Source organism: Heterodontus francisci, chromosome 13 (assembly GCF_036365525.1).
Source record: "Heterodontus francisci isolate sHetFra1 chromosome 13, sHetFra1.hap1, whole genome shotgun sequence".
NCBI lineage: Eukaryota > Metazoa > Chordata > Chondrichthyes > Heterodontiformes > Heterodontidae > Heterodontus > Heterodontus francisci.
This window is the reverse complement of record NC_090383.1, coordinates 103,849,106-103,875,150: the sequence shown is the minus strand read 5'-3', so window position 1 is coordinate 103,875,150 and position 26,045 is coordinate 103,849,106. Positions and strand designations below refer to the sequence as shown.

General features: G+C 43.5%; 1 protein-coding gene across 1 annotated transcript in view; it reads right to left on the bottom strand.

The window, feature by feature from the left end:
* Window positions 1-16,745, bottom strand: part of mocs3 (molybdenum cofactor synthesis 3) — a 56,920-nt gene extending 40,175 nt beyond the window's left edge. Inside the window, exons 1-6 of the mRNA XM_068045309.1 lie at window positions 16,499-16,745; window positions 13,674-13,809; window positions 10,519-10,611; window positions 8,752-8,872; window positions 1,212-1,285; window positions 1,014-1,132 (exon numbers count right to left, since the gene is read on the bottom strand). Coding sequence (XP_067901410.1) covers window positions 1,014-1,132; window positions 1,212-1,285; window positions 8,752-8,872; window positions 10,519-10,611; window positions 13,674-13,809; window positions 16,499-16,591 — 636 coding nt within the window. The 5' untranslated portion in view covers window positions 16,592-16,745. The remainder of the gene's footprint in view (window positions 1-1,013; window positions 1,133-1,211; window positions 1,286-8,751; window positions 8,873-10,518; window positions 10,612-13,673; window positions 13,810-16,498) is intronic.
* Between the last annotated feature and the right edge of the window lie 9,300 nt (window positions 16,746-26,045).

Here is a 26,045-nt window from a genome sequence, read left to right as displayed (position 1 = left end):
TCAAAATCCTCATCGTGTTTTTCAAATTCCCCCATGGTCGTTCCCATCACATTTGGATGTTCATCTTGTTATATGCCCTAGCCTGCACCCTCCTTTCTTCTGACCCCAGTTTACTGCTACTGCTGCCCACCATTCCACAAATACAGTCCAATCCTTCAGCAGTTACATCACTACCTTCTAGAAACACTTTGCCTTGCCATCCCTCTCTACTACCTTCAACTGAACCCTCCGTCTCTTCGCTCCCTCCAACTCCTCTAATACTTTTATTTCCCACTCAGTTTCAATCTATCCCATTTAATGTGTTCTTTTATGTGAGGAACACAGTATAAATGTAAATTGTTCTCATTTCTCACGCAACAAACCTGCAGCAATAACATCACACAGACAGGGATAACTGTGTAGTTATTATGGTACTGAACTGGTAACCAAAGGTCACAAGCTCAAATTGTCAAACTGAATTCAATAAATCCGGTAATTTGTGAAAGTCATTCAGATAAGGAAGCCTTTCACCATGATGTGTGTCCAGTCTTACTGCATCGTTGACTCTTAGTGCTCTCTTAAGTGGTCTAATAAGCTACTCAGTTGTAAAACAATTGGTGTCAAGAAGGTAGCTCAAGACCACCCTCAGGGAAACAGGAGGTGGGCAATAAATGTAGTTTTGCAAGTTCCACACATCCCAAGCACAAGTTTAAAAACAAAGTCTCTCTTATACTGGAGTTCAGTTGACAGTTGCGAACCAATACATTTATAATAGGATTTAAATCCCTCAATCAAATTAATTTCTTACGATACACCCCTGGAATCCATCATCCTGGTTGTGCAAAGTTTTGTATTTTAATTGTAAATGTTAAGACCATACAACAATCAAAACTTGTATAGTCTCTCAAGAGGGACAACATTTGAGGAATTTCCAGCTGTCACTCAATTCAATCTACGTCAACCATATACTTTCAATGAAAATGTCTGCAACATAATAAATGTTTAAAATGTCTATTTTGTTATTGCTTCTTTACCTGTCCTTCCATTCTTAGAGCACTAGCTGATACCAGCGGCTTGCCACTCAGAACACAGGCATCATTGACAAGAAACCTTGTCGGGACATTGTCAGAGCAATCTACCACAATGTCATATTTGAAGAAATGAGTTAAGAAAAATATAGATAATCAAAAATGCAGTTTAATTCTAATCACAAAAAACATAAAAAGGATATTGTTGAATAAGCTGTTTTGCATTCTTGTAGTTCAATTGGAAATGGTATGGTATGCATTCAACATGTGAATTTAACCTGCAGACCAGAAATAGTGGCTCAACATTAATAAAGGAAAGATTTTAAAAATTCTTTTATTTGTCTGATACCTTTCTAAATTGAGAAATTGGGTAATCTAGTCAAAGGAAGTTAAGAGAAAAGAAACATTCACACCCCTATCAGGAGGGCACCCAATGGGATACCATTACTACATCAAACCAGGACAAGCTCTCCACTCAGTAGGCCATCAATCAGGCAGTCTACAGGCATCTCACTGCTGACATTCACTGTTGAGATTTGCACACAAATAATGGCCGCCTGAGCACAGTAATAGAAGGTGACTGGTGATCATGGAATCCTAACCCAACACGTCGTCATAGTAAGGGGATAGTGGAGAAAATTAATAAGGAGAAAGCAGATTCATTTGAAATTTTGAAGTCTACTATTTTGATAACAAAAAAGCTGAATGAGGAGTTCTATATCAGCAATCAGTCTGAAAAAATAAAGCTAAATTATGTATCGTATTATGGCATGCTATTCAGAAACCATACACGCAAACTTTCCAACCTGGTCAGCAAAAAGATGTTTTGAAGAGATTTGTGCATCAATTTTAGACACAATTTATAATATGTTAATTACTATTAAACTACTGGCCTCAGCAACTTAGGTATGTTGTAGCTATATTCTTTTCCGAAGTTAGTTATGCTAAGGTTTTAACAACATGAACCATTTGCAATTTATTATGAAGTAACCTTGAAATTAGCTTTTGTTTCCCTAGGGGTACTGGTAGCTTGACCTCTATTCCATGAATGTTCTACCAGAGTATGTTAAGATTGGATTTCTAGTCTGAACACCAATCTACTTAGGATAGACATTACTAATCAATAAGGGAACCAGAATCATACAGCACAGAAAGAGGCCATTCAGTCCATCATGCCTGTGCTGATATTTTGGTAGAGCTATTGAATTAATTCCACAGTCCCGTCTGATTGAACATATCGAGAACCGTTTGCAACAATCATGCAGCTTTTTAAGCCAAGTTCAAGATGCTGTGGGAACAGAATGTCTGGAAAAAAGAACATTAAGAATATTGTATTTTCTATGGCGTATCTTATTAAAATATAACAGAATGCCTTTGTTTCACAGGATAGTCCCAGATCATGAGCTTTAACAAAATTTAAAATCTGCACTCCTAAAATTTTTGTGACTAAAACATTCATGTGCCTCACATTTTTGTATGTTCTTCCATAATAAAACATTTTAACTATTCAGATCACGAAGCATTTAACCAATAAGTACATAAGAAATAGGAGCAGGAGTAGGCTATTCGGCCCTTCGAGTCTGCTCTGCCATTCAATACAATCATGGTTGATTTACCTCAACTCTACCTTCCCATACTACCCCATATCCCTTAATTCTCTTAGTATTCAAAAAGCGTCCCACACGGAAGAGTGTCTGCAGAGACTCATCGACAGGATTGCGGCTGCCTGCATCGAATTTGGCCTAACCATCAGCCTCAAGAAAAGGAACATCATGGGACAGGACGTCAGAAATGCTCCATCCATCAATATCGGCAACCACGCTCTGGAAGTGGTTCGAGAGTTCACCTACCTAGGTTCAACTATCACCAGTAACCTGTCTCTCGATGCAGAAATCAACAGGCGCATGGGAAAGGCGTCCGCTATGTCCAAACTGGCCAAGAGAGTGTGGGGAAATGGCACACTGACACGGAACACAAAAGTCCGAGTGTATCAGGCCTGTGCCCTCAGTACCTTGCTCTACAGCAGCGAGGCCTGGACAACATATGTCAGCCAAGAGCGATTTCTCAATTCATTCCATCTTCGCTGCCTCCGGAGAATCCTTGGCATCAGGTGGCAGGACCTTATCTCCAACGCAGAAGTCCTCGAGGCAGCCAACATCCCCAGCATATACACCCTACTGAGCCAGCGGCGCTTGAAATGGCTTGGCCATGTGAGCCGCATGGAAGATGGTAGGATGCCCAAGGACATATTATATAGCGAGCACATCACTGGTATCAGACCCACCGGCTGTCCATGTCTCCGCTTTAAAGAGGTCCGCAAACACAACATGAAGTCCTGTGACACTGACCACAAGTCATGGGAGTCAGTTGCCATTGATCGCCAGAGCTGGGGGACAGCCATAAAGGCAGGGCTAAAGAGTGGCGAGTCAAAGAGACCTAGCAGTTGGCAGGAAAAAAAACAGAAGCGCAAGGAGAGAGCCAACTGTGTAACAGCCCCGACAACCAATTTTATCTGCAGCGCCTGTGGAAGAGTCTGTCACTTTCGAATTGGCCTTTATAGCCACTCCAGGCGCTGCTTCACAAACCACTGACCACCTCTAGGTGCTTACCCATTGTCTCTTGAGACAAGGAGGCCAAAGAAGAAGAAGATTCAAAAAACTATCAATCTCCATCTTGAATAGGTTCAATGACTGAGCATCCCTCTTGGCATTTCTTTGCAGTCGAAGATTTTGGGAAGGTCGTACTCATCGATTGCAGGCCCACTGGTGGCTAGTCAGGCCTATCTGTGACCGGCAGATTCTCCCACAGCGGGTACAAGTGAACGTATAGTCGCTGCTGGGGGCAATTGGATCTATCTTTCTCCTCCTTTTCTCTTCCATGCTGGTTCTTTGCTTAGTCTCAAAGGTGTCTGTAGCCCTCCTGATGTAGCATCTCCAGGCATCACAATCTCTGGCCTGCGTTTCCCACTGGTGATGGCCAATGTGGCACACAGACAGGGACTTCTTCAGGGAGTCCTTGAAATGATTGCATGGTGCCCCTCTGTTCCGTTTACCACTGGTCAGCTCTATATACAACAAGATCTTGGACAGGTGACTGTCGTCCATCCGGGCAATGTGACCCACCCAACGCAGTTGGCTTTGCAAGAGGATGGCCTCGAAGCTGGTGATGTTGGCTGTTTCCAGGACTACAATGTTTGTGATGCAGTCCTGCCAGCAGATCTTGAGGATGCTGCGGAGGCAGCGCTGATGGAAGCACTCTAGAAGGCATACATGACGGTTGTATAGGACCAATGACTCGGCACCATACAGAAGAGTGGCGACATCTATGGCTTTGTACACTTTGAGTTTGGTCTGTGCTCTGAGGCTGTGGTCGCTCCACACGTTTGTAGAGTCTGCCAAATGTACTGTTTGCTTTTGAGAGCCTATTGTCCGCTTCCTTGTCTATGGTGGCATCAAATGAGATGACGCTCCCCAAATAAGTAAATTGCTTGACTGCATTCAGCTTGGTTCCCTCGATAACAATGTTTGGTGGTCTATATTCTTCTCAGGGAGCAGGCTGATGCAGGACTTCAGTTTTCTTTAAACTGATTTTAAGTCCAAAGAGTTGTGCCGCCTCAAAAAAATGTGTTGTTATATGTTGCAGGTGTAACTAATTGTGGGCCAGGACAGCATAGTCATCGGAGAAAAGTTGTTCACTGATGAGTGTGGTTTCAGAGCAAACAGAGGCACCACAGACATGGTATTTGCACTCAGACAATTACAAGAAAAGTGTCGTGAGCAAAACAAAGACCTGTACATCACTTTTGTAGACCTCACCAAGGCATTCGACACTGTGAGCAGAGATGGACTTTGGAAAATCCTTGTAAAACTTGGATGCCCACCCAGGTTCCTGGCCATGGTGAAGCAGTTTCATGAAAATCAGTGAGGACAAGTCAAGCAAAACAGCGACCTCTTGAGTCCCTTCCAAATCTCCAAAGGCATAAAGCAGGGATGTGTGCTGGCCCCGACATTATTCACCATCTTTTTCAGCATGATGCTGCAGCAGGCAACGGCAGACCTAAAGGAGGGAGTTTAGGTAAGCTTCTGGGCTGTTGGAGCCCTTTTCAACCTCAGGTGTCTTCAGGCTCACACAAAGACAGAAGAAAGACTGAGCATCCAAAGTTTATGAATTAACCTAAGTTATCTGCTGTACCTTTAATTCATTGAAAAACACTTTTTCACAAAGAATTCCAAAGATTCAGAACCCTTTGAAGAAATTTCTTCTCATCTCAGTTCTAAATTGCCAATTTCTTGATTTGAGAATGTGACCCCTAGTTCTAGAATCTCCAGCTAGGGGAAACATCCTCCCAGCATCAAACCCTTTAAGAATTTATATGTTTCAATGAGATCACCTCTCATTCTTCTAAATTCCAGGGAATATAGGCCCAGTCTACTCATCCCATGAATAAGCCATGTGAACTTTCATTGCACTCCCTCACAGACTTCAGTATATCCTTCCTTAGGTAAGGAGACCAAAACTGTATACTGTACTCCAGGTGTGATCTCACCAAGGCTCTATACAATTGCAGTAAGACTTCTTCATCCTTATACTCCAATCCCTTTGTAATAAAGTCGAACAAGCATTTGCTTTCCCAATTGCTTGCTGTAGCTGAATGTTAACTTTCTGTGATTCATACAAGGACACCCAGGTCCCTCTGAATAGCAACATTTCCCAGTCTCTCACCATTTAAACTTTTCTATTTTTCCTTCCAAAGTGGAAAACTTAACACTTTGTCAGCCATGGCTCAGTTGGTAACACTCTCACCTCTGAGTCACAAGTTTGTGGATTCAAGTCCCACTTCAGGACTTGAGCACAACAATCAAGGCTCGCACTCCAGTGCAGTACTTAGGGAGTGCTGCACTGTTGGAGGTGCCGTTTTTCGGATGAGATGTTAAACTAAGGCTCCGTCTGCCATTTCAGGGGGACATAAAAAGATCCTATGACACTATTTTGAAGAAAAGCAAAGGAGTTATTCCTGGTGTCCCAGCCAATATTTATCCGTCAATTAACATCACAAAAACAGATTATCTGGCCATTATCACATTGCTGTTTGTGGGAGCTTGCTGTGTACAAACTGGCAGCCAGCTTCTTGCATCATAACTGTACTTCATTTCAAAAGCACTTCATTAGCTGTACAGTGCTTTGGGACGGCCAATGGTTGTGAAAGGCATGATATAAATGCAGGTCTTTCTTTCTTTTCTCCCCCACATTATATTCCATCTGCCATGTTCTTACCCACACAGTTAACTTGTCTATATCCCTTTGCCTCTCTGCGTCCTCCTCACAGCTTACTTTCCCACCTAATTTTGTATCGTAAACAAACTTGGATACGATACACTCTGTCCCCTCTTCTAAGTCACTGATCTTGATTGTAAATAGCTGAGGCCCAAGCACTGATCCTTCAGTACCCCGCTAGTTGCAGCCTGCCAACCCAAAAATGACCTGTTTATTCCTACTCTTTTTTTCTATCCATTAAGCAGTCTTCAATCCATGCTAATATGTTACCCCCAATCCCACGAGCCCTAATTTTGTGTAATAGCCTCTTGTGTGGCTAATGCCTTTTGACAATCCAAATACAAACATGCAATGGTTCCCCCTTACCTACTCTGCTAGTTACAAACTCAAAAAACTCATTAAAGATTTACCAAATTTCATTTCCAAAAATCCATGTTGACTCTGCCTAATCATGTTGTGATTCTGTAAGTGCTCTGTTAACATACTCCGAATAATAGATTCTAGCATTTTCCCCACTATTGATGTCAGGCTAACTGGCCTATGGTTCCCTGTTTTCTCTCTCCCTCCTTTCTTGAAAAGTGGGATTACATTTGCTACCTCCTAATCCATGAGGACTGTTCTAGAATCTAGGAAATTCTGGAAGATCAAAACCAATGTGCCCACTACCTCTTTTAAAAAACCCTAGGATGCAGGCCATTAGGTCCAGGAGATTTGTCGACTTTAAGTCCCATTACTTTCTCCACTACTACTTTTTTTTATAATAATATCCAAATGTTCCTAATTTCCATTAGACCCTTGGTTCCCCATTATTTCCAGAATTATTTTCTGTCTTCTACTGTGAAGGCAAATACAAAGCATTTGTTTAATGCCTCTGCCATTTCCTTGTCCCCCATTACAATTTCTTCTGTCTCTGCCTGTAAGGGGCCTATGTTTACTTCTGTTAATCTCTTCCTTTTTACCTACCTAGAGAAGCTTTTACAATCTATTTTTATGTCTCTTGCTAGTTTACTCTCATTCTATTTTCTCTATCAATCTAACTTGCCATCCTTTACTGAACTCTAAAATACTCCCAATCCTCAGGCTTAATCCTCTTTTTGGTGACATTATAAGCCTCATGCTTTAATGTAACACTAACTTTAACTTCTCTTAGAAATGGTTGGATCACTTTTCCCTTGGGGTGTTCTTTAAGGGAATGTATATTTGTTGCAATTTATGAATTAATCTAAATGTCTGCTGTACTTCTAATTTGGTGATACCTTTACTGAACGCTTTATCGAAAAATATTTTTTCATATCTGTTCGTACATCTATCCGTTCTACCCCATGCCACACACAATTCTCTGGGAAGATAAAAAAAGAGAACTAAAGCAAGCGTGCATTAAAAAAAACTCATCTTCAGGCTCCTACCAAAACAATTCTGAAACAGACTTTTGGAGGAAAATAAACAGAAAAAAATTCCTCACAAATCTTTCCCTCTGCAGGAAAATACTTTACAGCTTATGAAATACATTTGAAATATTGTCACTGTTGGAATGTAGGAAACACAGTGGCCAATTTCAACACAGCCAGGCCCCACAAACAGCAATGAGATAATAACCAGATAATTTGTTCATTGGTGATGTTTGTTGAGGGATAAATATTGGCCAGGACACGAGGGTGAACTCCCCTGCTCTTCTTTAAATAGCATCATGGGATCTTTTACATCCACCTGAGAGGGCACCTAATTTAAGTGTCAATGATAGAATGACTACTTTAAATTTAACAATTCATAAACTGACTGCTACATTTGGCTACACAACAGTGCCTACGCTTGAAAAAAGTAATTTGCTGGCTGCAAAACATTTTTGGAAGTCCCAAGGACATAAGAAGTGCCAAATAAATGCAAGTTTTTTTCTTTCCTTAGTCAACAAATATTTGTTATATAACTATTTCTTCTCCCCTCCAGGCGAAAATTAATTTTGTCTAGCAAGCAGCTGAGCCATAGGCACACAAAAGGTCCTAGATTTTGTTTGCAATCTATGTTGAATTAGCTAATCTCAGTCAGCAGAGCAGCAGGGTACTGCAATTCATCTCAATGCCCCAGGTTCAAGGAGCAGAAAATAGCCAAGACTTGACCACTATTTAGCACATTTGCTGGAAGTGTAGCCATCTGGCAGGGGCAAGTTGAAACCTGTAAAATTTGAATAGCATGCCAACACTCACACATGAATAATGGCCACTTTGGTAAGCTTGCAGAAGGTGACCTACACCCATGGAACTCATACCAGCAAGGAAACAACACCTTAAGAAGTTTTAGTAAAGGGAGAAAACTGATGAGGAACAAATGTTAGAAGAATGCTCTTAAAGATATCATTTTTTTGCCAAAATCTATCAACTATGGAAGCTGTTGGTTTAATAAGGTAGTGTTGTAGCTGAACTGTTCATTTTGGAGCATTCAAAAAAGGAATGGAGACATAAATAAATGTACTTACCTATTTATTGCGGTTGCTACAGACAGTGCTTTCGATATGCCCACCTTATCCTCTGCATGGAGAACCTGTCGCTGTAGGTTACTAAGCTCCACCACATCATAATCAAGAAGTCCCAATCGACCTAAATTGACAATCGCACATTACAACATATTCCCACAAAACCTTTGCCTAACTCTCCCTATCCCTCAGTTTTATTTAAATATGCTGCTGAACTGGTTTTGTTTATAGCAGATCCAATTTACAAAAGATATCAAAAGTCAGCCTACCACAATGCCAGTGATACAGTTATCATATCACTGACCTATACAGAACATCCCAGTTTTCAAGGCAGGCTGTTGCCACTGATAACAGTACTGATTCATTACTTTTAAAAAATTAAGAATACAGTTATTCCTCTGTTGCTATAGATGCTGTGATATCTGCCCTGCAATATGAATGGAGCAACATCATACTAAAGAACTACTTCTTTTTGAAACAGCTCTGGAAAATAAAATCAGGCATAAAATATTACAATACATGATCAAAACACTGTTCCAGTGCACAAACATGGGTTCTGTCAGAAATGAACATGTAGTCTACTCCCAGATGTTAATACTGACAGCACATTATAAATTCAGGGACGGAACATAGGAACAGGAGGAGACTATTCACCACCTTCAGCTTGTTCCACCATTCAATCAGATCATGGCTAATCTTTACATCTGCTCCATTTACCCACCTTAGTTCCATATCCCTCAATACCCTTACCTAACAAAATTCTATTACCCTCAGTCCTGGAAATTTCAATTACGCTTCTTTCGCAGTCCTTCGGGGGAAGAGAGTTCCAAATTTCCACTACCCTTTGTATAAAAAAGTGCTTCTTGATTTCATTCCTGAATGTCCCAGCTCTAATTTCTCTGTATCTACCATATCAAATTTCTTAATCATTTTAATTACCTCACTTAGATCATCCTTCAACCACCTAAACTGAAGGGAATACAAGCCAAGTTACTGCAGGCTATCATAATTTAACCCTTTAAGCCACAATACTACTCTGGTGCATCTATGCGATAACATTTCCAAGACTAATATATCTTTCCTGAAGTTGAGTCCCCAAAACTGAATGCAGTACTCCGGATGTGTTCCTACTAAGAATCTGTGCAACTGGAGCATCACTTCCTCACTTTTGAATTTCAACTCCTTTAAGATAAAGGGCACCATTCTACTAGCCGTTTTGACCACTATTTGTACCTGTGCATTAGCTTTTAGTGATTCATGTACATGGACAACTAAATCCCTTTGCTCCACCACAGCTCCTAGTCTGTCACGATTTAAGAAAATATTCAATTTTGTCTTTCTCAGATGATCTCGCTCTTCTATATACATTGAACGCCATCTGCTGTACTTTATCCATTGCTTACGTCCCTTTTTATCTTCCTCCTCCCATCCACACAACTTACTGTGTCTTCTAACTTAATGTTATCTGCAAAATAGGATATACAAATCTCTATTCCTTTAAGCAAGTCCTTAATGCATGTGGTGAAAAGCTGAGGAAGCAATACAGATCCCTGGGGAACACCATGCATCGTATCCCACCAATCAGTGAACAAACTATCCCTCCTCTAAGTGACAATACAACTCACAAAAGCAATACGTTCACAGTTGTTCATGTTTTATTTTGTTTTGTTAACCTATAGTAGCCTCAGGTCAAGTCTCTCTCAAGCCTTAAATCTATTTGAGAAAAAAAGTCAAAGAAAACAAAATTCAAAACCTGGACGATAATCTTACCAATGCCTGCGGCAGCCAAGTACTGTGCTGCAGGGCAGCCTAGCCCTCCGCATCCCACAATCAGAACAGCTTTCTTGGACAGATTCAGCTGACCTAGAAGCATTAAAACATTTTTTAACATTTTAATTTAAAGTTTAAAACATTTTAAGGACTTAACTACACTGTACAGACTATGGAGCCAATAAATTTATATGTTAAATTCAGTACCCGGGCACATGTTACACTGAAGTTGCCTATAGATTTTTTTTTACACAGAGGATTGAGAGAATTTGGAATACACTAGTAACATTGATGATTGAAACGAGAGCATGTCAACATTTAAGAATAGATGAATGATTAAAAGGAAAATAAAATAAACACCAACATGGACTGGTTAGACCAAACAGCCTGCTTCCATGTTCTAAATTCTCATGTAATACTATGCAATTCCTCTAATCAGAAATCCCATTATAAAAGTCTGCACATTTACCTTAAATACTTGTTATAGCTGTAAATGGTGCTATGATTGGTGTTTTAAAAATTGATGGGGTCATGGCTTCAGTGTCACACACAATCTGCTTTTTTATAGTATAGGTATATGATTTTCTTTTTTTAAAAACTGCTTTGAGTCTGAATGCAGGCCCTGGCCACTGGGAGGAACTGTGGAGAAAACCTCATGTGTTCCTTTGTGCTAGGTTACCATGTTTTTTTTTACTTGAGTTATGTAAGCTTCAACATCTACAAGGCACAAGTGGTGGAATACTCTCCACTTGCCTGGATGAGTGCAGCTCCCACAACACAAGAAACTCAACATCATCCAGGATAAAGCAGCCCGCTTGATTAACACCCCATCCATCACCTTCAACATTCATTCCCTCCCCCAGCAGCTCATGGTGGCAGCAGCGTGTACCATCTACAAGATGCACTGCAACAACTCACCAAGATTCCTTTGAAGGCACCTCTCAAACCCGCAACCTCTACCGCCTAGAATGACGAGGGCAGCAGACATATGGGAACACCACCACCTGCAAGTTCAACTCCAAGTCACCCACCATCCTGACTTGGAATTATATCACCATTCCTTCACTGTCGCAGGATCAAAATCCTGGAAATACCTCCCTACACCACATGGACTGGAGCGGTTCAAGATGTCAGCTCACTACCACCTTCTCAAGGATAATTAAGGATAGGCAATAAATGCTGGCCTTGCCAGTGACACTCACATCACAAGAACAAATTTAAAAAAAATCATGCATCACATAGCATATCACGTAGTGCTTTCTTCAATTACTTCCTGATCTAGAAGTATGCTAATCAGAGGCCAGGGACTTCCTTCACAGGGTCCAATGGTGTACCCCAGACTATGGGCTGAATTTTACAGACCCCCTGAAATCAGGGGTTATGGCAGGGTGCTGGAAAATGCCTCCAGGAGAGGGCCACCACACGCCCCTAAGCTGTGAGGGCCCGGCCCGATATTGCTGGCAGTGGCAAGGCCTCGTGGCGGTCCCCCCACTGCTTGGCGACAGAACCGCCATTAACATATGTAAATTTTCCCTCCAAGCCACACACCATCCTGACTTGGAACTACATCGCTGGGCCAAAATCCTGAAACTCCCTTCCTAACTGCACTGTGGGTGTACCTACCCCATGTGGACTGCAGCGGTTCAAGAAGGCAGCTCACCACCACCTTCTCAAGGACAAATAGGGATGGGCAATAAATGCTGGCCAAGCCAGCGATGCCCACATCCCATGAACGAATAAAAAAAATAAATAAATTTAAATCACTGAATTCATTACCTTCACTTTCCCACTGTCTGTCCCGGTGCGATATTTGTGCCAGTGGCCGGCACTCCCCTGCCTTCGGATCCCAGTCTGGGGTGGGGGGGTGAGTGGGGTCAAAGTCATATCGCTGGTGTAGGGGATGGTGGGAAAGGTTAGAGTATAAAGTTTATGTACTTTGGAGGGGGTCGGAGGAGGAGGGTCAGTTGGACAAGGGAAGTGTTTTTGGGGGGGAGAGGGCAAATAATTAATTTTATGGTTATTGGGGAGTGGGAGTGGGGCAATTTAAATGGATTAGAAATTTTTATTACCTGTTCTTTTAAATATTTAAATTGAATGGTAGGGCTCGAAGCCCTTTAAAAATGGCATCAGCGCCTGCGCACAGGCAGCTGACGCCATTGCCGGGGACGGACAGCCTGCCGCCTCCAGGTCATTGGGGTGGGGGCAGGGGAGCTGTGCGATCTGCCCCAGCTACTTAAATGAGCCGCCGCGCTGAATAGCGTGCCAGCTCCAAGACATGTGGCTCGCACAGGTGGACTGCCATTGTTTTCGCCCGCCACCGATTTCGGCGGCGGGAGTATAAATTTCAGCCCTATATTTTCACACCTCTGTGCAGCTGGCTCAAAAACCTGTTTATGGAGACCTAAAACTAGATTGCATTTCAAATGTACAACACATAGAATATTAATAGTCATTTGGTGGTACAGAACTTGAGTATTGCTGAAATAAGAGACATGCTGTCAAAGCTTTTCATTTTGCACTCATCAGGACAGACGCGAGGTTGCCAAATTTCAAAGGGAGCAACAATTTATACTGCATGAGAAAAGGATGCTGATTGGTTGGCAAGTCGACACTGATTGATCGAGGCATTGCCATGGAGAATGCACAGGGAACCATTGTCCCCACACTTTTGTTAGGCGCAAGGCCTGGACATGTTGCTTTTGACTGCAGAGGACAGGTCCCTGTGTATGAATATATGTAGCTGTTAGTGAGCCACATTGCGAGCCCGACTGATAATCTTAAATTTTTATTTATTTGTTCAGGGGCTGTGGGTGTCGCTGGCTAAGCCAGCATTTATTGCCGATCCCTAATTGCCCTTGGGAGGGTAATGGTGAGCTGCTGAATGAACCGCTGCAGTCCTTGGGTTGTAGGTACACCAACAGTGCTGTTAGGAGTTCCAAGATTTTGACCCAGCGACAGTAAAGGAACAGCGATATAGTTCCTAGGCAGGATGGTGTGTGGCTTGGAGGGGAACTTGCAGCTGGTGATATTCCCATGCATCTGCTGCCCTTGTCCTTCTAAGTGGTAGAGGTCGCGGGTTTGGAAGGTGTTGTCGACATTTCATATATAATACAAAACTACACAATTTACATTCATTCTAATGTTTCTTTCTATACCTTTGACTCCAAACTCTGGAATGATAAGCTGTCTGCTGTATCTCATGATCTCTTCTTTTGAGAGAATTTTTTCTTCCAATTGAGGCACCTCTGTCAGTTGCTTAACTAATGTAAATGTATTTCCAGAATGAGAATTCTAAAAAGAAAACAGACATTTACCAAAGAGGAAAAACAAGAAAAATACACTGACAAAAAGACATCGACCTGAAATGTTGCCTCTGTTTCTTTCTCCAGGCCTGCTGAGTATTGCCAGCACTCTGTTTTTAATTCAGAAAAATGTGTGGCCCAGCGCAGCACATCAATCCTTTTTTATCCATTGTAGACTATTTTGCCCAAAATTAAAATAACCAAAATGAGTCACTTTTATATGTCTAAACCTACATGATTGTTGTATTCAGTCATAATACAATCTGGACAGAAGAAAAACACAGAAAGATTCTGAAACAGTGGAATTCACTGCAAAGCTGCACCATCAGTGAACCAAATAGACCAGTCAGAGAATTGAAACGCATATGCAGGAATGTACAGCAAAATGAGAATTGCAGAGGTAAAGGAAGCCAGGACCATGGAGGGATTTGTCAAGGACAAGGGTTTTGAAATTCATCTGTAGGCAGACAGGGAACCAACGAAAGTGAGCAAGCACGAGAGTAATATAGTATTGTCCAATAGAAATTGCTGACCAGCCACAGATACCACTATGATGATAACTGAGTGTATTTTAGACTTGCATATTAGATACTAGAAGGTACGTTCTGTACCAGTTAGGTCATCACCAAACCCAGGAGTTAAAAGGTCAGATAACACATGTTGAAGGACAGCATCTGGAGAGTGAAGATGACTAAATAAAGTCTGTGAATCAAGTTAAGTCTCAGTCTTGTTAAGTGTCATTATTAGAGGATCTGACACCATGCACTACTTTAATAGAAAACACTTTACACAAATTACAGTTACATTCACTTCACGTGTATTTTTACTTAACATTTACACCATTTAGGGCAAAACTTTACTTTCTCTTTCATGAAAGTTTGGAACTCTGGCATGCATTTATTAGACAGAGCACATCTAAATACATCTCTGGGTTATCGTCCAGTACTTGCAAGCAGTATTTTGACTTCATTGGAGCGATTGCCATGAACGTTGATTTACACAAGACCCACCAGATCTACCCCTGCTCTCCATCCAGAAAGTGATTGGCCTTCCCTTTGCCATAGCAGACCTTTTGGAGCTGCTTGCTATTGGTTGGACTTCCTTTCCTCTGCTGGCTTGGGTCAGTTAGTCTGGCTGAGTGAGTTGACCAGATGGACAGCTCAACCTCAATGCAATGCTGAAGGCTGGCATTTTCGCCCATGTTACACACTATTTTAGCAAATAACCAATAAGCTGTAACCAAGGAAGTGGAGCACAAACAACAAACAAACCCTTGCACACAGTGTTGTTGCCATATCATTTTAGCAACAAACCTCCCCAAACTGTTAAAGCACACATATACACCATGCAAATGTGTATTGGGATCACATGCTCAAAAACAGTGTCTATTACTCTTTAGTTACTAATCAAAAATTAATTGGCCACATGTGGCTCGTGTATTGGACAACACTCGCAGGAGGATGGGATAGGATAGCGTGGCATAAGATGCAGGCACTCAAGTTCCGGATGAATTCCAATTTGTGAAAGGTAGAACTCAGGAGGCCAATAACGTGAGCTCTGCAGGTGATAATGGTGTAGATAAGCATTTAGTAACAGTACGTGAGAAAGGTCAATGTTGAGGTTGGAAATAGGCGATCTTTGTGGCAAGCATGTTTGGCTTTAAATTCAGCTGTGGGGTAAACAGGACACCAAGGCTGTACACCATTGAGTTCAGTCTGAGGAATGGGCCTGAAGGGAGGGGTGGAATCAGGTGTTTTACGTGGGAGCAGAACAAGATGGCTTAGGTCTTGCTGATAAACTAAGTTCTTAAGAACATAGGAAATAGGAGCAGGAGTAGATCATTCAGTTCCTTGAGCCTGCTTCACCATTCAATACGATCATGTCTGATCTTCAGCCTCAACTCCACTTTCCTGCCCACTGCCCATATCTATTGATTCCCTGAGATCAAAAATCTATTGATCTCAGTCTTGAATATACTCAACAATGGAGCATCTACAACCCTCTGGGGTGGTCAATTCCAAAGATTCACAAACCTCTAAGTGAAGAAATTTCTCAGTCCTAAATGATCCATCCATTAGGCTGTGCCCCTGTGTTCCAGATTCCTCAGCCTGGGGAAACAACCTCTCGTTCTGATGAAAGGTCAGACCTGAAACATTAACTCTGTTTCTCTCTCCACAGATGCTGCCAGACCTGCTGAGTGTTTCCAGCACTTTGTTTATTTGTCTCTCAGTGTCTAATCCTGTGTCAAGTTCCTTCAGAATTTTGGATGTTTCAATGAGATCACATCTCATTCTTCTAAACTCCAGAGCATATAGGCTCAATTTACTCAGCCTCTCATCCACGGCCCGATATCAGCAAAGCAGTTGGCAACACAGTGAAGTGCAGCCATTCAGCTCTATCAGCCTGTTCCACCATTAGATTAGGTCACAGATGATCTGTATCCCAACTCCATCTATCTGCTTTAGTCTGTAACCCTTAATACATTTGCCTAAATTGTCTATCTTCAGTTTTGAATTTTCAATTGACTAATCTTAAACAGGTTTTTGAAGGGATGGGAGGCAGGACCTATTGCCAGTCTTTATTAAAATCTTTATGTTGCATTAAAGACACTGATGTGTAAACTGAAATAACGGCAGTTTCTCAGAGTCGGGTGCTCTGAGGGAACGGACACTCTATACCTGCTGCAGGCCTGCGGCCGCTGCCCTCAACCTCTCCACCTCCTGCTCCTTTTTGAACAGTTCATTCCTCAGCCTCTCCAGCTCCGCCTCCATGGTCGGGGGAGGTAAACGGTCGGTTAAACTCGCGCTGCTCCACGTGTCACTCCGGCCTTAACCCAGAACGCAGCCGAAGGACAAGAAACGGTTTAATGCAAGCGGCGTGTTCTTAATATGACCGACCTCTCCTTTACAAAGATGGCCATCGGATCGCTCATTTCCTACCAATATAACCCGCACATTGGGAACTGTTTCCTTTACAAAGATGACCACCCTTCCCTTTGCGAGTCCCTGACCAAGATGGCCGCTGTGGTTCCCTCACCAATATGGGCATCCTCAGCGCGGTGATTCCGTTACCAAGATGGCCGCCGCCTTCGATAGTGATGATTGATACAAAGGGTTATCTCTGTAAGGTCCCCCCACCAAGCTGAATCCATGGGAAACCACTCGAACTGTATCGGGAAAATTTTGTGTGCTGTAAATGTGTAAAAATGTATATGGCATGGCAGCAAGGCCTGGACAACGTATGTCAGCCAAGAGCGACGTCTCAATTCATTCCATCTTCGCTGCCTCCGGAGAATACTTGGCATCAGGTGGCAGGACCGTATCTCCAACACAGAAGTCCTCGAGGCGGCCAACATCCCCAGCTTATACACACTACTGAGCCAGCGGCGCTTGAGATGGCTTGGCCATGTGAGCCGCATGGAAGATGGCAGGATCCCCAAAGACAGATTCTACAGCAAGCTCACCACTGGTATCAGACCCACCAGCCACCCATGTCTCCGCTTTAAAGACGTCTGCAAACACGACATGAAATCCTGTCACAAGTCGTGGGAGTCAGTTGCCAGCGTTCGCCAGAGCTGGCGGGCAGCCATAAAGACAGGGCTAAAGTGTGGCGAGTCGAAGAGACTTAGTAGTTGGCAGGAAAAAAGACAGAGGCGCAAGGGGAGAGCCAACTGTGTAACAGCCCCGACAAACAACTTTATCTGCAGCACCTGTGGAAGAGCCTGTCACTCTAGAATTGGCCTTTATAGCCACTCCAGGCTGCTTCACAAACCACTGACGACCTCCAGGCGCTTATCCATTGTCTCTCGAGATAAGGAGACCAAAGAAGAAGAAGAAGATATGGCATGACAATGAAACGGAAGGGCTATGAGGCAACTCATGATTGTATAGAAGGACACTGATCACCTTTGCACTGTTTGTATTTTTGACTTGATGCTGTTTTAAACTGTTTGGGAATGTAATTTTTACAGATTTTTATGAATAAGGTATATTTTGGAAATTAAAAAAAAGGGTTATCTCCACGTTGTCCATTGTTCTTCTATTATCAAGTAGCACAATTACCTAATATTTGTCAGTTCCGAAGAAGCGTCACTGACCCGAAACGTTAACTCTGCTTCTCTTTCCACAAATGCTGCCAGACCTGCTGAGTGGTTCCAGCATTTCTTGTTATTATTATTATAGCACCATTACCTGTGGTCTCACTTTTGTGCACCATGGCATATTGATTCTCAAGTCTAAATCAGGGGAAACGATCACTGACCAACACAAGCAAACGGACCGCTGGGTGGAGCACTACCTAGAACTGTACTCCAGGGAAAATGTTGTCACTGATACCGCCCTCAATGCAGCCCAGTCTCTGCCAGTCATGGATGAGCTGGATGAACAGCCAACAAAATCGGAACTCAGTGATGCCATTGATTCTCTAGCCAGTGGAAAAGCCCCTGGGAAGGATGGCATTACCCCTGAAATAATCAAGAGTGCCAAGCCTGCTATATTCTCAGCACTCCATGAACTGCTTTGCCTGAACTGGGATGAGGGAGCAGTACCACAGGACATGCGCAATGCCAATATCATCACCTTCTATAAGAACAAAGGTGACTGCGGTGACTGCAACAACTACCCTGGAATTTCCCTGCTCAGCATAGTGGGGAAAGTCTTCGCTCGAGTCATTTTAAACAGACTCCAGAAGCTGGCAGAGCGTGTTTACCCTGAGGCACAGGGTGAAGCGGCTTTCGAGCAGAGAGATCCACCATTGACATGCTGTTCTCCCTTCACCAGCTACAGGAGAAATGTCGCGAACAACAGATGCCCCTCTACATTGCTTTCATTGATCTCACCAAAGCCTTTGACCTCATCAGCTGACATGGTCGCTTCAGACAACTAGAAAAGATCGGATGTCCACCAAAGCTACTAAGTATCATCACCTCATTCCATGACAATATGAAAGGCACAATTCAGCATAGTGGTGCCTTATTTCTTATCCTGAGTGGCTTGAAACAGGGCTGTGTTCTCGCACCTACACTCTTTGGGATCTTCTTCTCACTGCTGCTCTCACATGCGTTCAAGTCTTCAGAAGAAGGAATTTTCCTCCACACAAGATCAGATGGCAGATTGTTCAACCTTGCCCGCAGTAGAGTGAAGACCAAAGTACAGAAAGTCCTCATCAGGGAACTCCTCTTTGCTGACGATGCTGCATTAACATCCCACACAGAAGAGTGTCTGCAGAGACTCATCGACAGGATTACAGCTGCCTGCAATGAAGTTGGCCTAACCATCAGCCTCAAGAAAATGAACATAATGGGACAGGACGTCAGAAATGCTCCATCCATCGATATCGGCGACCACACTCTGGAAGTGGTTCAAGAGTTCACCTACCTAGGCTCAACTATCTCCAGTAACCTGTCTCACGATGCAGAAATCAACAAGCGCATGGAAAAGGTATCCGCTGCTCTGTCCGGACTGGCCAAGAGGGTGTGGGAAAATGGCGCACTGACATGGAACTCAGAAGTTCGACTGTTTCAAGCCTGTGTCCTCAGTACCTTGCTCCACGGCAACGAGGCCTGGACAACATATGTCAGCCAAGAGCAATGTCTCAACTCATTCCATCTTCACTGCCTCCAGAGAATCCTTGGCATCAGGTTGCAGGACTGTATCTCCAATGCAGAAGTTATCCAGGTGGCCAACATTCCCAGCACATACACCCTACTGAGCCAGTGGCGCTTGAGATGGCTTGGCCATGTGAACCGCATGGAAGATGGCTTGGCCATGTGAACCGCATGGAAGATGGCAGGATCCCCAAGGACACATTGTACAGCGGGCTCGTCACTGGTATCAGACCCACCAGCCATCCATGTCTCCGCTTTAAAGAATTCTGCAAACGTGACATGAAGTCCTGTGACATTGACCGCAAGTCGTGGGAGTCAGTTGCCAGTGATCCGCAGAGCTGGCGGACAGCCATAAAGGCGGGGCTAAAGTGTGGCGAGTCGAAGAGACTTAGCAGTTGGCAGGAAAAAAGTCAGAAGTGCAAGGAGAGAGCCAACTGTGTAACAGCCCCGACAACCAATTTTATTTGCAACGCCTGTGGAAGAGTCTGTCACTCTAGAATTGGCCTTTATAGCCACTCCAGGCACTGCTTCACAAACCACTGACGACCTCCAGGCGCTTACCCATTGTCTCTCAAGACAAGGAGGCTAAAGAAGAAGAAGAATAAGCCACAGCAACATTTCAACTCAACAGATAGCTCAACATTCAAGTTGCGTTGGCATCAATCAGAGATAGTGTCGGTGGATCAGACACATCTGCAGGATAGAAGGCAGTCGCATACCCAAGGATCTTCTGTATGGTGATGTGGCTGGGGCCAGGCGACCAGTGGGAAGCCCAAAGCTCCAGTTCAAGGATGCTTGCAAGCATGATGTGAAAGTCCTAAATGTTGACTATCACACCTGGGAGTCGCTATTCAGCAAAAGAGGAAAATGGCAACACATCCTGTGGACTGGTGTGCACAACCATGACAACCACTGGTTACAGCAGCTTGGCACAGACGCCAACATGAAAAACAACAACTCACAGTGTCACTTGGCAGCTTCACGTGCGCCACTTGTGGCAGAACCTGCCTTTCAAGGATTGGCCTTCACAGCCATTAGCAAAAGTGCGCCCAAGAGAAGACATCCCACCTAAATGGATTGTTTGCTGCGTGTCCATCAATAGATGGAAAGATGTCAATCAGAAATGGCCCTTTTAAACACTTGCCACGGCTCAGGTGCCCATCCAGAGGCCCAAGTTAGTGTTGTCATTTCCAGGATTATCCTGGAGTCTCCTGTTTGACTGACAGTGAAGAATCATCCAGTCCGCTAATTAACAGTTTTTCACTTTCTAATTGGTGTGAGGAGAGAGTGCATCACGAAAATGGAACTTTTGGGTAATCAACCAATGGCAGGAACACGACAGTTGGAGGTGGGAGGTCACTTGGTGAAATCTCCAGGAATACATCTACCAGTGGTATCCAGGGGCATTGCTCCACTGGGGTTTTAGATCGCTCAGTTGCTCTTGGACCTTTAGCATTTTGTGGGGGGCAATAGAATGGCTTTTCTTGCTTATTTGAACATTACAACAGTGACTACACTTAACATAATTGTTTCGCGAAGTCCTGAGGCTGTGAAATATGAATGTTATATTTATAAATGTGTTATAAAAACATAAGTCTTTATTCTTTTTATGCTTCCCTGAAATCTTTTTTTAAAATAAGAATAACATTGGTTATAATTCTCAGTAGAAGTTATGATGCTGTTCTATATGCGTATCAACTGTCACTTTTGTGAGTTTGACTATATTCCCTTGTTGCTTTTTCTTTCTGTAAGATCCTTTGAGCGTTCAAATTTGTATGCAGGGATATCTTTGACTAGGGTCATTTCCATAGTAAATATACTGCCCAGTATTTCGTTAGGGTCCGGATTTGTCCTAAAGGACGTTTTATTTTTCCTGATAATGGAGTAGGGACACGTTTCAGCAGCATTGAAATGCACCGTAGTTAAAACTAGTTGAGCAACCTGATCATACAAAAAAAGGGGAGTACCATTTGCCGTACCCCTTGTACCAAGGTATTCCCATACAGTGTCCATTGCACTGAGGTTTGTATTTCCTGATTATAAGAATCAGCAAAGATTACTGCAACCTTTTTCTCACACATTATCAGGTACATAGCTTTCTTTCAGCAACTGTCTGGACTAAAGGTCAAAGATCTGAAATGTCAACCCTGTGTTACTCTCCACAGATGCTGCCTGATCTGCTCAGTGTTTCCAGCATTTTCTGCTTTTACATCAGGTTGCCAACATCTGCAGTACTTTGCTTTGTGCTTTATTATTTTGCAGTGAAGTTAAGGAGACCAGTACTACGCAGGTGTTGAACCACACCATCCAGTTTTGGTATTGACTGCCATTGATTTGTACAGTTAAAAGCTGAGAAGAATAAGAAATATTTTTCAGGAGCTTTTCGGAAAACAACACTATTCTGGCTGATTTTTCAGTCCCCAATCGCAAGTCTGTTCTGTCAGCCTTCTGTTTTGCTCACTCACAATCTCATTCTCATCAGTTTCATTTGCGTGAGGAAAAGGAAAGGGATTCCAGCTTTGTTTCACAAAAAAGGAAATGCCATGTTTATATTGGAATAAAAAAGTATAAATTTCACTTTAATTTCTAAAAATTATCAATTAAATTGGTTGTAGAAAATAGAACAGTATTAATCACACCAAGTTAAGAAACAAAAACAGAAAATGCTGAAAATACTCAGTCAGCACCACCTGTGGAGAGCAAAGAAGAGTTGACAGTTTGGGTGTGGACCCTTCATCAAATCATCTAGATTGGGTTATTTCAGTTTCTAACCCTCCCTTGATAAATGTAGCTAGTGCCAATTACAGAAATAGCTTGAATTCTCTCTCTGGCATTTTTGAAGCAAGGCAATACAGAACAACATGGGTAGGATGTCGGGTTCTATTGCTGCATTGTGTGGGTTCATTGTCTTATTCTAACATTATTTTATTTATTTTATTTTTATTTAGAGATACAGCACTGAAACAGGCCCTTTGGCCCACTGGAGCATTCCACTTTTATCTCTCGATTTTGGGCGGCTGGGGAGTGGGGTTCGACAGCTGATTTTTAAAATAAATTTAAAGACTTGAAAGATGCTGAGGAAAAACATGGTTTGCAATCGATCTGAATACCAATCTATGACACTGATTGCAATGATCGAAGTATCAAATTAATGAAGAATAACCACCTATGAAGTTTTGAAAAGGAGGGCAAAATTTTATCAGTGCGCCGTGCTCCGCAGCCGAGCCTCCGCAATATTACGCGCGGGGCCTATTTAAATAGACGGGGCGGAGCGGCCGCTTCAAATGACGTAGAGGGGGCGGCAGTCGTGTTCCGGGCAATGGCGCCTGGTGCCACCACGCAGGTGTTGCCGCCATTTTTAAAGGACTTCAAGCCCTCAGCAAAGTTTCACAATTTTAAAGGCATATTACATTTAATCTATTATTATTAAATAATTAGAAGATGGAGACCCTATACCAACCTCTCCCCTCCCCATGGTCTTTTCATTGCCCTTTATTCTGAAAAGTTATTTTATTCCCAACTCGACCGTTCCGTCCCAACCTTCTTACATTTTCCCTTCAACTCCTTCCCACCATCCCCACAGCCAATAAGAAGTGTTTTCCCCGCTCCCCCATCCCTTCTGCCCTGAAACCTTTATTCCTCCCCCCTCCCTACCAGTGTCTCACCTCAGAACTCCAAAGGAGTTCCGAAGGTGTGCAAGTCGCGGCCGCTTGAAAGTAAAAGTGGCATGGGACGGCCGCCGTCGGCAGGTGAGTCCATTTGCATTTCATTAATGCTCATTTCAATATTTAGATGAAGGCCCTGCTGTTTGGTGGCAGTGTCCTGCACTATGGCCTTGCCTCCGCCGCTAATATCCGGCGGGGCCTTCTCAACGTCAGGAGTCAAGGCGGGCCTCTCCCGACAGAATTTTACAGGCCCCCCGCCACGAGCCCCGACGTCAAGGGGCTCGTAAAATGCAGCACAGAAAGTCTGCTTTTAGCTCGGCTACTTGGTAAATATCTTGATAAATACTTGCATTGAAAATGCAGGTCAGGTACAGAAAACATTTTTCTGTTATCTGCTAATGTGAGCGATACACCATCCTCTCTTTTTGTTTAACTGAGTTCAGTATTGTACATTATGGGCATCAATTCCATTCTTAACCCATTCCACCCTTGTTCCAAGCTGCACTCTTGCATCATTCCTACAACGGTCTTGAATTCAACGAAAGTTTAGCACCCTAAAATGAGGATAATTGAAAATAAGACTCAGTATAAAACCAAAAATGAGTGACGCATATTTATTTATTCATAATTAATTCGTGAGATGTGAGCGTCACTGACTAGGCCAGCATTTATTGCCCATCCCTAATTGCCCTTGAGAAGGTGGTGGTGAGCTGCCTTCTTGAACCGCTGTAGTCCATGTGGGGTAGGTACACCAACAGTGCTGCTAGGAAGGGAGTTCCTGGAACTTGACCCAGCGACAGTGAAGGAACAGTGATATAGTTCCAGGTCAGGATGGTGTGTGGCTTGGAGGGGAACTTGCAAGTGGTGGTGTTCCCATACATCTGCTGCCCTTGACCTTCCAGGTGGTAGGGGTCACGGGTTTGGAAGGTGCTGTTTATGGAGCCTTGGTGCGTTGCTGCAGTGCATCTTGTAGATGGTACACACTGCTGCCACTGTGCGTCGGTGGTGGAGGGAGTGAATGTTTGTGGATGGGATGCCAATCAAGCGGGCTGCTTTGTCCTGTATGGTGTCGAGCTTCTTGAGTGTTGTTGCAGCTGCACCCATCCAGGCAAGTGGAGAGTATTCCATCGCATTCCTGACTTGTGCCTTGTAGAAAGTGGACAGGCTTTGGGGAGTCAGGCGGTGAGTTATTCGGGGCAGAATTCCCAGCCTTTGACCTGCTCTTGTAGACATGGTATTTATATGGCTACCCCAGTTCAGTTTCTGGTCAATGGTAACCCCGAGGATGTTGATAGTGGGGGATTCAGCGATGGTAATGCCATTGAACCTCAAGGGGAGGTGGTTAGATTCTCTCTTGTTGGAGATGGTCATTGCCTGGCACTTGTGTGGCGCGAATGTTACTTGCCTCCCATCAGCCCAGGCCTGGATATTGTCCAGGCCTTGGTGCATTTCTACACAGACTGCTTCAGTATCTGAGGAGTCGCGAATGGTTCTGAACGTTGTGCAATCATCAGCGAACATCCCCACTTCTGACCTTATGATTGAAGGAAGGTCATTGATGAAGCAGCTGAAGATGGTTGGGTTCTAGGACATTACCCTGAGGAATTCCTGCAGTGATGTTCTGGAGCTGAGAAGATTGACCACCAACAACCACAACCATCTTCCTTTGCCCTAGGTATGACTCCAACCAGAGGAGAGTTTTCTCCCTGATTCCCATTGACTCCAGTTTTGCTAGGGCTCCTTGATGCCATACTAGGTTAAATACTGCCTTGATGTCAAGGGCAGTCACCGTCACCTCACCTCTTGAGTTCAGCTCTTTTGTCCATGTTTGAACCAAGGCTGTAATGAGGTCAGGAGCTAAGCGGCCCAGGCGGAACACAAACTGAGCATCAGTGATCAGGTTATTGCTAAGCAAGTGCTGCTTGATAACGCTGTCAATGACACCTTCCATCACTTTACTGATGATTGAGGGAAGACTGATGGGGTGGTAAGTGGCCGGATTGGACTTGTCCTGCTTTTTGTGTACAGGACATACCTGGGCAATTTTCCACATTGCCAGCTACTGGAACAGCTTGGCTAGGGGCGCGGCAAGTTCTGGAGCACAGGTCTTCAGTACTATTGCCAGAATGTTGTCAGGGCCCATAGCCTTTGCAGTATCCAATGCCTTCAGTCGTTTCTTGATATCACATGGAGTGAATTGAATTTATGAGTATATCAAGTAGTGACTGATTCACCTGGCAAAAAATATCATGGATTGTTTGTGCAGCAACAACGCATAGTCATAAAGTGTTATCTTCTTTTTACATATGTACAGCTGAACACCAAGAGCAGCAAGTTGAACACTTGGGACAGTTTTGCACTCTGCATCACCAGTATAACTTGAAACAAGCACTAGCTCAGGTTACAGCATTTTAGATGTTTTCAATGATTTACAGAACTGAGGGTGAATCACTAATCATGGATAGGAAGAGCAGAAGTGATGGATGTAGAAGGATTGGCTGTTGCGAACCCTGATCATAACCTAAGAAATAAGAGCAGGAGTAGGCCATACTGTCCCTTGAGCCGACTCCGCTATTCAATAAGATCATGGCTGATCTATGACCTCCATTCCACCTTCCATTAATTCTTCTAGAGTTAAACAATCTATCTATCTCAGCCTTGAATATACTCAGCGATTGAGAATTCACAGCCTTCTGGAGTAGAATCGTTGGGCTGAATTTTTTAAGCCCTGATTGAGGCAGTAGGCTGTGGAATTTTGCACCACTGACCAGTGTGCTGGTTCCCTGGCTCCATCTTGCCCCCAGGCCATTTTCCCAGAGGCGGGATGGGGGTTTGGACAGTAGGCCTATCCACCTGCAAGCGGAGGGTAACCGATTCAACGAATTAAAGGCCTATTGTTGGAGGCCAACTGGAATTTTCCACGGTCTCCAGATCCCCGGACACAGCAGAGAACAG